This window comes from Erpetoichthys calabaricus, chromosome 8 (assembly GCF_900747795.2).
Source record: "Erpetoichthys calabaricus chromosome 8, fErpCal1.3, whole genome shotgun sequence".
Classification (NCBI taxonomy): domain Eukaryota; kingdom Metazoa; phylum Chordata; class Cladistia; order Polypteriformes; family Polypteridae; genus Erpetoichthys; species Erpetoichthys calabaricus.
In genome coordinates, this window is record NC_041401.2 from 57460938 (window position 1) to 57473332 (window position 12395).

The window sequence follows — 12395 nt, forward strand, 5'->3', positions numbered from 1 at the left end:
GAACGATGTACAGATACACCAAGATGCAACAAGATGTTCTTGCAGGTCTTTGGAGGTGATCTGTGGGTTGTCTGTAACCATTCTCACAATCCTACGCATATACTGCTCCTGTATTTTTCTTGGCCTGCCAGACATGGGTTTAACAGCAACTGTGCCTGTGGCCTTCCATTTCCTGATTGCATTCCTTACAGTTGAAACTGACAGTTTAAACCTCTGAGATACAGTTAGGTCCATAAATATTTGGACAGAGACAACTTTTTTCTAATTTTGGTTCTATACATTACCACAATGAATTTTAAATGAAACAACTTAGATGCAGTTGAAGTGCAGACTTTCGGCTTTAATTCAGTGGGGTGAACAAAATGACTGCATAAAAATGTGAGGCAACTAAAGCATTTTTTTAACACAATCCCTTCATTTCATGCTGTCACTCTTCACAGGAGAGTCAAAGGGAAGCACAACTTGCAATTGACCAACTTAAATACCTTTTCTCATGATTGGACACACCTGTCTATGAAGTTCAAGGTTTAACGAGCTAATCCAACCAATTTGGTGTTGCAAGTAATCAGTATTGAGCAGTTACATGTATTCAAATCAGCAAAATTACAAGGGTACCCAAATTTTTGCACAGCCAGTTTTTCACATTTGATTTAATTTCATATAACTAAATACTGCTTCACTAAAAATCTTTGTTCGGAAAACACCCCAGTACTCAGATGTTCCTAGGAAATGAAAGACATACCCACTGTTATCTTTTTGTTGAAAGTAGAGTAAATTATTTTGCAAGCTTAGAGGGGTTCCCAAACTTTTCCTATGACTGTGTATACATATATATATATGAGGTACATTAAAAACGTTTCTGCACTTTTTTAACACTATTAAGAATTTTAAAAACAAATTACATCACTTTCTACATAGTCACCTTCCTTTGCGATGCAATTTTCGTACCAACTTTTTAATGCCCAATTACCACTCCAACCGCCTTCACCGTTTCCAAAGAAAAACTGAATGTGCAGAAACATTTTGAATATCCCTTGTATATATTATATATAGTGTGTATACACACACATAATCTCATATATAATGTACACAAACACACTGTCTGTATGCACATTGTGTCTGACACTGTGGAAACATTTTATCATACACCCGAAGATGTTCTGAAGACATCCCTAAATCCTCAATCCGTGCTCTCTTTTTTCCCCAGTCATACTTTAAACACCCAAGGAAGGAAAAACAAAAAACAAAAAAAGGACAATATGCACAAACCAGAAAGTATTGAACAACCCAGGAAAAGATATTTTGTATAAGGCAGATTGTCATGAAGTATCAAGTTATAAATAATATATATATATACATATATATATACATACACACACACACACACAGTATAAACACATACACACACCAGAGCACTGGGGTATTATATTTCTGGTTAGTATAAATGTGTCCTATCAGGCTGAAACTTCTTCCAGTACCTTGATGCCTAAGTTCTAAGTTTAAAGGGTTTTCAAAAGGTAGGATACACACATATATTTATATAGCTATAAATATAAGCGTAAATACTCCCCATAAACATAACATAAAAAAACTGAAACAGTGTCCCATACAAGCAATAAAAAATGTCAGATATTCATGGTAGCTAAGTCATTGACCACTTGGGAACAGGGCTTAACAAACTGGCCTAAACTGTGTAAAATAACATAAAAATATGCTTTAAAAAGGGATAAAAAAATCAAACTGAAAACAAAATGTCACCACAAAGAAATGATGAAAAAACAGCCATCTACTGCAGCACATTATTGTAATGATAGTCATATTAACCCAAAATGATATGGGTACATTAAAACCTTTTAGAAAGTTTAGATATTCAAATCAATGACCATTGTTTATTTTAATTACATTTGTGCCCATATTATTTAAGGACAATATAAAAAAATGAAGGACTAGTTTCAGTCCATGTACTATTTTTAATTAAAAAAAATAACAAAGACCAACAAAATTAGAATTTATATACAATAATTTTCTAAAATTATGTCATGAAATGACAATGATAATTTGCTTCATTCATTAAGAAAATATTAACATTAAATGACCACTTTAATGTTATAGTTCATCAGAATGCAACTACTATTTCAAACGTCTGAGGAACAAGTAAAGGGATGAACTTATTTGTTCACTTTTAAAAAAAACAGGTGCAAAGCCGTAAGTCTCCCTTGTAGTGTGCCTTGGACATTCATGAGGAAAACAATTTTGGAGAAAAAGGGTATCTTAAACACTAAAAGCACCACTGAAAACACCAATGGGAGTTGTGTTTTTAAATTCTTAATTATTTAATTAATATGTGTGTCATGTCCTTGTCCTTCCTTGACTTCTTCTAAATGCTACACTGCAAATCATAGGATTTTGTTTCACTAACTGGCATCTTACAAACAAGTTCCAGATTCAATTGGTCCTTTCAGTTTCAGCATGTACAGTCTCAAATATGTGTCAGCATTTTCATGTAGTGCAAGCAAAGAAAGCTGACTGTTTATTTTCATACTAGCCGACGCTCGCCATAGCATACGGCGGTGTAAGAATAGGAACGGAAAACGGTGAGAAAGGAATTCAGAAATCAAGTAGAAATAAATACTTCTTGAAAGACGCAGTGTGCATGTAGAATTTCTGGCCAAGTAGGATTACATGTGAAAGTGATTAATAAATCAGGCTTTCTGAATTTACATACTATGGCCATGGCATCCTGATAGTTTTGTTGCATGTATCTTGGACTTCCTGGAAATGTGGATGGTAATATGATCATTTTGCCTACACGTACGTTGTTATTTTCAGCGATTTCTTGCAGTGCATCTGTATTCAAACATTGTCTTGTTCCACACGCAGATCTTGTTGATGTAATCTAAGATAGTTGAGACACGCGCCCTCTGTTTTAACATACACATCTACGACGTACTGTTGGAATAGTTTGCCGCTGGACTGCAAAATACTAAATGTCTTCCTCATTGCTAATCTGTACGCGTAAAACTGGCATTGAGTAAGCCTTATTTGCTTGGCGGTTCTTTTATCGGGAACATGTTGTAAATCTTTGTCCCAGCCAATGTCTCTGTAAGGGAATAAAAGTGGGTAAACCATAGGATCGCAATTTATATTGAGCGTGGAAATCTGTTTACAGGAGTTGCGTATGGGATAGATGCAAATGTCCCTTTTGGCAGGTGTTTTGCCATCTTCTCCAACGAAAATCGCTGCAGTGTCGGGGCATTGTATCGTCGTAAATCCTGCCCAGGGTTTTCCTTGAAAACCATTCGTACAGATGCTGTTGGATTGGACTGAGCGGGGTTGATGGTTCTGAGCATGGAATCTAGCTGGAGAAGTACATTTTCACTGCATGCAGAGTTTGCTTTATTTTGTAAGCGTACTTCAGTAGCTTGCAGTGTGTCAAAAACATACAACTGTCCATATCCTGGAGAGGTAGAAGTGGTAGCGTATAGTGAAGAGATTTGGTGATAAATTTGCCTGTGTATTTTAAAACAGTATGGTCCGTGGCCAGGAGGTTGAGTTATCTATGCACCCATGGAAGCAAACGCTAGAGGAGAGTTGTATTCTCAAATGTGTTCACGATAATTTTTAGCTTCTGATGTTTGCTGTGTAAGAAGCTGTTGTAAAGACACGGGTGGCTCCCGCAAAGGTGGTAAAGCTACTTTACCGTTGTGGCAGCACCTCGAGTACTTGTTGGATGTATTACGCTCAGCAGGCCAGTATAGTGCATGACATGGAAGACAACGAATAGGAATCGAGAAATGCTGTGTTGGCTGCGTGTGGGCTAGACCGGTTTTGAAGTGGAAGCAGGACGAACCAGAAAAGAAATACACAGTGCATCCGGAAAGTATTCACAGCACATCACTTTTTCCACATTTTGTTATGTTACAGCCTTATTCCAAAATGGATTCATTTTTTTTCCTCAGAATTCTACACAGAACGCCCCATAATAACAATGTGAAAAAAAGTTTACTTGAGGTTTTTGCAAATTTATTAAAAATAAAAAAACTGAGAAATCACATGTACATAAGTATTCACAGCCCTTACTCAATACTATGTCGATGCACCTTTGGCAGCAATTACAGCCTCAAGTCTTTTTGAATATGATGCCACAAAGCGCCACATTGCTGCAGTAATCCAGGCCAGTTTCGCCCATTCCTCTTTGCAAAACCTCTCAAGCTCCATCAGGATGGATGGGAAGCGTCGGTGCACAGCCATTTTAAGATCTCTCAAGAGATGTTCAATCGGATTCAAGTCTGGGCTCTGGCTGGATATTCACAGAGTTGTCCTGAAGCCACTCCTTTGATATCCTGGCTGTGTGCTTAGGGTCGTTGTCCTGCTGAAAGATGAACTGTCACCCCAGTCTGAGGTCAAGAGCACTCTGGAGCAGGCTTTCATCCAGAATGTATCTATACATTGCTGCAGTCATCTTTCCCTTTATCCTGACTAGTCTCCCAGTCCCTGCCGCTGAAAAACATCCCCACAGCATGATGATGCTGCCACCACCATGTTTCACTGTAGGGATGGTATTGTCCTGGTGATAAGCGGTGCCTGGTTTCCTCCAAACGTGATGCCTGGCATTCACACCAAAGAGTTCAATCTTTGTCTCATCAGACCAGAGAATTTTCTTTCTCATGGTCTGAGAGTCCTTCAGGTGCCTTTTGGCAAATTCCAGGCGGGCTGCCATGTGCCTTTTACTAAGGAGTGGCTTCTGTCTGGCCACTCTGCCATACAGGCCTAATTGGTGGATTGCTGCAGAGATGGTTGTCCTTCTGGAAGGTTCTCCTCTCTCCACAGAGGACCTCTGGAATTCTGACAGATTGACCATTGGGTTCTTGGTCACCGCCCTGACTAAGGCCCTTCTCCTCCGATCGCTCAGTTTAGATGGCCGGCCAGCTCTAGGAAGACTCCTGGTGGTTTCCAACTTCTTCCACTTACGGATGATGGAGGTCACTGTGCTCATTGGGATCTTCAAAGCAGCAGAAATTTTTCTGTAACCTTCTCCAGATTTGTGCCTCGAGACAATCCTGTGTCGGAGGTCTACAGACAATTCCATTGACTTCATGCTTGGTTTGTGCTCTGACATGAACTGTCAACTGTGGGACCTTATATAGACAGGTGTGTGCCTTTCCAAATCATGTCTAATCAACTGAATTTACCACAGGTGGAATCCAATTAAGCTGCAGAAACATCTCAAGGATGATCAGCGGAAACAGGATGCACATGTGCTCAATTTTGAGCTTCATGGTAAAGGCTGTGAATACTTATGTACTGTACATGTGCTTTCTCAATTTTTCTATTTTTAATAAATTTGCAAAAATCTCAAGTAAACTTTTTTCACGTTGTCATTATGGGGTGTTGTGTGTAGAATTCTGAGGAAAAAAATGAATTTAATCCATTTTGGAATAAGGCTATAACATAACACAATGTGGAAAAAGTAATGCACTGTGAATACTTTCCGGATGCATTGTATACATGTGCTAGTCATAAAATTAGAATATCATGACAAAGTTGATTTATTTCAGTAATTCCATTCAAAAAGTGAAACTTGTATATTAGATTCATTCATTACACACAGACTGATGTATTTCAAATGTTTATTTCTTTTAATGTTGATGATTATAACTGACAACCAATGAAAGTCCCAAATTCAGTATCTCGGAAAATTAGAATATTGTGAAAAGGTTCAATATTGGTGCCACACTCTAATCAGCTAATTAACTCAAAACACCTGCAAAAGCCTTTAAATGGTCTCTCAGTCTAGTTCTGTAGGCTACACAATCATGGGGAAGACTGCTGACTTGACAGTTGTCCAAAAGACGACAATTGACACCGTGCACAAGGAGGGCAAGACAGAAAAGGTCATTGCTAAAGAGGCTGGCTGTTCACAGAGCTCTGTGTCCAAGCACATTAATAGAGAGGCGAAGGGAAGGACAAGATGTGGTAGAAAAAAGTGTACAAGCAATAGGGATAACCGCACCCTGGAGAGGATTGTGAAACAAAACCCATTCAAAAATGTGGGGGAGATTCACAAAGAGTGGACTGCAGCTGGAGTCAGTGCTTCAAGAACCACCACGCACAGACGTATGCAAGACATGGGTTTCAGCTATCGCATTCCTTGTGTCAAGCCACTCTTGAACAAGAGACAGTGTCTCGCCTGGGCTAAAGACAAAAAGGACTGGACTGCTGCTGAGTGGTCCAAAGTTATGTTCTCTGATGAAAGTAAATTTTGCATTTCCTTTGGAAATGAAGGTCCCAGAGTCTGGAGGAAGAGAGGAAAGGCACAGAATCCACGTTGCGTGAGGTCCAGTGTTAAGTTTCCACAGTCAGTGATGGTTTGGGGTGCCATGTCATCTGCTGGTGTTGGTCCATTGTGTTTTCTGAGGTCCAAGGTCAACGCAGCCGTCTACCAGGAAGTTTTAGAGCACTTCATGCTTCCTGCTGCTGACGAACTTTATGGAGATGCAGATTTCATTTTCCAACAGGAACTGGCACCTGCACACAGTGCCAAAGCTACCAGTACCTGGTTTAAGGACCATGGTATCCCTGTTCTTGATTGGCCAGCAAACTCGCCTGACCTTAACCCCATAGAAAATCTATGGGGTACTGTGAAGAGGAAGATGCAATACGCCAGACCCAACAATTCAGAAAGAGCTGAAGGCCACTATCAGAGCAACATGGGCTCTCATAACACCTGAGCCGTGCCACAGACTGATCGACTCCATGCCGCGCCACATTGCTGCAGTAATCCAGGCCAAAGGAGCCCCAACTAAATAGTGAGTGCTGTACATGCTCATACTTTTCATGTTCATACCTTCCAGTTGGCCAACATTTCTAAAAATCCTTTTTCTGCATTGGTCTTAATGGATATTCTAATTTTCCGAGATACTGAATTTGGGACTTTCATTAGTTGTCAGTTATAATCATCAACATTAAAAGAAATAAACATTTGAAATACATCAGTCTGTGTGTAATGAATGAATCTAATATACAAATTTCACTTTTTGAAATTAATTACTGAAATAAATCAACTTTGTCATGATATTCTAATTTTATGACCAGCACCTGTATAAGAGATTTGCAAACACTGTCATGTCTTCAGTATTTCTGGAAACATGAACTAGCCCCATCCATGCACTATGCCGTTTAATTTAAGGCTTAGTATGTCTACAGTCTGCCATCTCATGTCTTCTCCTTTCTCCATGTTAATTTGAGGCTGGTTGTGAACTTCATGTACTGAGTTTCGCTGTTATATCACACACTTGGCAAACTTTTGGCAGAAACTGTGTCATGTGTTACAAGTAAGGACAGCATATAAGCATGGATTAAAAGTTATTCCCAATGAATGATTGATGCGGTCTTACTCAGTGCAAGTTAAGCAAACCCAGCAGGTTTGTGATAAAATTCTGGATAGCTGCTGGTATAAATAGCAAACATGGACTAAACATTATTCCCTGCTTGGCGGGAAATACTTGATTAACTGGGAAAGGCAGTCTGTGATTGTGGTGACACAAATCATTTAAACTTCCACAGGCAAAGGGAGAAATGTCACAGGCAATGATATTTTTACATTTTACATGGCAAATAAGCTACTTGTCCTAAAAAACAACCTCAGTAACAAATTCTAAACAAAATGAGACTGGAGCTGTCAGTCCACTGTGACAAGCAACACAAGAGGCTGTGATATAGATAGCCACTGATAAAGTGCAGATTCAGTGCCAGGTGAGTGGAAGCACATGCAATAAAGCAAAACTGAATGACGCATCATCATTTTTGGCACAGGACAGACTGCAGAAATTACTGTTATCTAGAAATAACTGCTGATGTAGAGAATTTTTATAATCAATTCATTATGCCACTGTTATTTTATATACATATTGCATGCAATATTCAAGTATAGATATGACTGTAATAAATTATTTACACAGAAAAATACTAGATTTTTTTCAGTTTATTATTTTAAATTTCCAGCTGACTGAAATGTGTTATTTTGCTTTTTACAATTAAACACACAAGCAGTTTATGTAGGGGGCAGAACAAGTTTAGAAAGCCACTCATATCACAGCATCTCTTTAGGTCCCCTTTGAACCTGCAGAATGATGCACTGCCAGCTGGGATGATGCACAGACTCAACAAAACAAAACTGTAAAGTGTGACCACAAAGATGCCAAGAATCTGTGCTAACTGCTTATGCAGACTGTTTTACTATTTGGATGTGCAATCAGTTGTAAAGAGGTGTGAGATTGTTTGTAAATTTTTAATGTATTTATACAATAAATAAATAAATAAAACAAATAAATAAAAAGTATATTTCATTTGTTATTTTATGTTCCCAGCCAATTAAAGGTGTTGTTTAGTTTTTCAATAATAAATACTGAAGCATATTTCCACCAAGCAGTGGCATAACCCTGGAAAGTTTTTTTTTCTTTTTTTACTTAAACATATGTCAACATTTAAAGTGAAAATATACTAAAACAATATATGCGGTGTAAAAATAATTTATTTTACATTAACTCAAAATGTATAAGGTTGTTTTGAGGGTAGGGCAGTAGAAATGTGCCATTATGATACCGAGCTGATAGGCCATTTTTCAGAACAAAATGATTTAGATTCTACTTGGTGGCCTCAGCAGTTATAGTACTGAAAAAATGTGCTGTGGTACTAGTATTAAAAAGCACATAGAATATGTACATTTATTCTTTCAGCACACAATCTCCTTGATTTGTGTGTTAATATATCTATTAGAAAGTTCTATTATTTTCTTTTCTTAAATACAGACATTTTCTAAGAAATTATGCCTGTGTTGGTCAATTGTTTTGATAAAAGTCTGGAAAAAATCTAAAACTGTGGGTCTTTCAGTGACACAAAATTTTTAACTTTATCCAACTGAAATAAATCAGTTTCTCCAAACTGGTCCTTCATTTTCAAGAATATACTATTAATTTTTCATAGATGCAAGACAACTTGCCTGTCATTGAGAGCCTGCCTGTGCTTTTACTGCTTCCAGAGCTGTCCCCTCTTGTCAGCACAGAAATGCCACTGAAGCTGCTGGCTTTTGTCATAGCTGGTTTTAAGTTACGGTTGGAGCTGTCAGAGTCTGTGCTGCTCCAGGGTCGAGGATCAGAATACTTTAGCTCGTTCTCTGTACTGCTCTGTCGACTACTAGCTGAACGTGCTGATGCATCCTTGTTCACCCTAAAATTAATTTAAATCAATAACAAAACACAGTATTTACAACTTTTAACAATTACACTTGTAGGAAGGATACAGAGGTACAACACAATTTCATGCACAGTAAGATAAAAAAAAAAAATGCAGCACCTAAATATTTGTCGTCTTTGTTGTGTACTATTAGAAGCATCCTCTTCCTTGATTCTGTTGTTTTTGTTTATTGAAAAAAACAATATTTAAATATTTGTAATAGTAAAGAATCACAAAAATTAAAAACAGCATAAATCATAATTAAAACTTATATTTACCTTTTATCTGGCAGATAATTTTCCTGAATATACAGAGCCTGCAAATAAAAGAATTTTTTTGTCCCACTATGCAAAAATTAGATGAGAAAAAAATTGAATCTATAAAAACACACTAGAAAAAGCATATCATTTTGGACTGTTTTAAAATACAAAACAACTAAGAAATATATATAACATCTTCATTAAACCAATTAGGTTTACTATCATGTACCAAAGTTAATTTATTGATAGCATTTTTCCTAAATAAATTCATAGAATCCCTGAAGCCTATTAAAAAACTCTAAATCCTATGCCACCTTAAATTCCTTCGCACCTCTCCATTAGTGTCTTATGTTTTATAAATGTGGTGATCAGCACAAGCAGCAAGCTATTCCATCCCTCCCACCACTGCAGCTCAACTTGGGCAAAAAGTTCTACCAGCTCAAGTCTTGTTTTTCTGGGTGCGAGGTGCCTAGAGTTGTATAAGGTAAATAGTATATTGCTATTTAGAACACATGCATTTCATGTGTGTTCCATGTTTACAATGATCTATGTAAATGTAGAATGACAGGAAATGTGAGAAATACAAGAAATATTGAATACATAGCTAAATCAGAAACTTTTTTCATAGCATAGTACTAACAACAAAATTTTGACATGAAGTGTATATATAATGTGTGAAGAATGAAGTCTAAATATCAAATATACACTTTCACAAAAGGTACACATATAACAAAACAAGTGTGCCTTTACTCAAGTATGTAACCAAACAGAAAAAAAAAAAAAAAATCGGGTTAGGGTACGACACTGACATGACTGCTTGGGTGATGCAGTAGTAAGAATGGCTCACTTATAATCAAGAGGTTGCGGGTTTGATTTCGGGCGCTTCCCAGAATTACCGCTTCGAGTAGTGAGCTCCTTTTATTGTTACTATTATACAATAAAAACATGAATTTGACTTCAGTCTGTAACAGCCGATGTAAATTTATGGTACTTGTAAAGGGTAGCATTTCTTTTTTTTTTAATTCAGTTTTATTCTCTCAGTCACATTCACACTCCCCCCCCCCAATTTGACACTGCTGTTTTCAAATAAAGATGTGCTATAACAGAGGTGATCTCAGATGAGGATGAGGGCTCTACATCGGAGAAAGAAACAGCAGGGCATGCCGAGCTTCCCAAGGTATCATGCAAACTTCTGCTTGGGCTTAGGTTTTGTGATGTTTTTCATTTAATTTTTCATTTAAAGACCATTTATATACAGTAATCCATCGCTATATCGCATTTCGACTTTCGCGGCTTCACTCTATCGCGGATTTTATATGTAAGCATATTTAAATATATATCGCGGATTTTTTGCTGGTTTGCGGATTTCTGCGGACAATGGGTCTTTTAATTTCTGGTACATGCCTCCTCAGTTGGTTTGCCCAGTTGATTTCATACAAGGGAGGCTATTGGCGGCGGCACGGTGGCGCAGTGGGTAGCGCTGCTGCCTCGCAGTTGGGAGACCTGGGGACCTGGGTTCGCTTCCCGGGTCCTCCCTGCGTGGAGTTTGCATGTTCTCCCCGTGTCTGTGTGGGTTTCCTCCGGGCGCTCCGGTTTCCTCCCACAGTCCAAAGACATGCAGGTTAGGTGGATTGGCGATTCTAAATTGGCCCTAGTGTGTGCTTGGTGTGTGGGTGTGTTTGTGTGTGTCCTGCGGTGGGTTGGCACCCTGCCCGGGATTGGTTCCCTGCCTTGTGCCCTGTGTTGGCTGGGATTGGCTCTAGCAGACCCCAGTGACCCTGTGTTCGGATTCAGCGGGTTGGATAATGGATGGATGGATGGAGGCTATTGGCAGATGGCCGAGTAGCTACCCAACCAGAGCGCGTATTACGTATTAAATAAAACTCCTCAAATATATTGTGAGCACGGGGGCTGTTCGCACCCCTAGAGGATACGGCCGCTCCTCAATATACGCTGAAAAATTACCTTCACATTGCTCTCTTTCTTGCTGGGTTTACATATGGCTGATTTGTCAAGCGATATGCTTCCAGCACGGTGCTTCGCATATTTAAAAGATCAGACAGCATGTATTGATTTTTGATTGTTTGCTTTCTTGCTCTGACATTCTCTGATCCTGACGGAGGGGGTGTGAGCAGGGGGGCTGTTCGCACCCCTAGACGATACGGACGCTCGTCTAAAAATGCTGAAAGATTACCTTCACGTTGCTCCATTCTGTGCAGATACTTTATCAAGCGACACGCTTCCTGCACGGTGCTTCACATACTTAAAAGCTCGCTGTTTGTTTTTCTCTTTCTCTCTCTCTGACATTCTCTGCTCCTAACGGAGGGGGTGTGAGCAGAGGGGCTGTTCGCACACCGACCTAGAGGATACGGATGCTCCTCTAAAAAATGCTGAAAGACTACCTTTACATTGTACCGGCGGTGCTTCGCATACTTAAAAGCCAAACAGCCCTATTGATTTTTGTTTGCTTTTTTCTCTCTCTCTCTCTCTGACATTCTCTGCTCCTGATGCGCACTCCTTTGAAGAGGAAGATATGTCTGCATTCTTTTAATTGTGAGATGGAACTGTCATCTCTGTCTTGTCATGGAGCACAGTTTAAACTTTTGAAAAAGAGACAAATGTTTGTTTGCAGTGTTTGAATAAATTTCCTGTCTCTCTACAACCGCCTGTGTTTCTTTGCAAATCTGTGACCCAAGCATGACAATATAAAAATAACCATATAAACACATGGTTTCTACTTCGCGGATTTTCACCTTTCGCGGGGGGTTCTGGAACGTAACCCCCGCGATCGAGGAGGGATTACTGTATTACCTATATATAAAAGCCACATTGAATGTGATTTACCTATATTTATTTACTTAAACAATACAAATTTATTTTTGTATTGCCCAAAAATCACAC

At 38.8% G+C, this 12395-nt stretch overlaps 1 protein-coding gene across 1 annotated transcript in view; it reads right to left on the reverse strand.

Annotated features, from left to right (window-relative positions):
- LOC114655504 (R3H domain-containing protein 1) overlaps positions 1–12395 on the reverse strand; it is a 176599-nt gene that overhangs the window by 113838 nt on the left and 50366 nt on the right. The window contains exons 12-14 of the mRNA XM_051930563.1: positions 9513–9550; positions 9355–9408; positions 9002–9228 (exon numbers count right to left, since the gene is read on the reverse strand). Of these exons, the coding sequence (XP_051786523.1) occupies positions 9002–9228; positions 9355–9408; positions 9513–9550 (319 nt within the window). The remainder of the gene's footprint in view (positions 1–9001; positions 9229–9354; positions 9409–9512; positions 9551–12395) is intronic.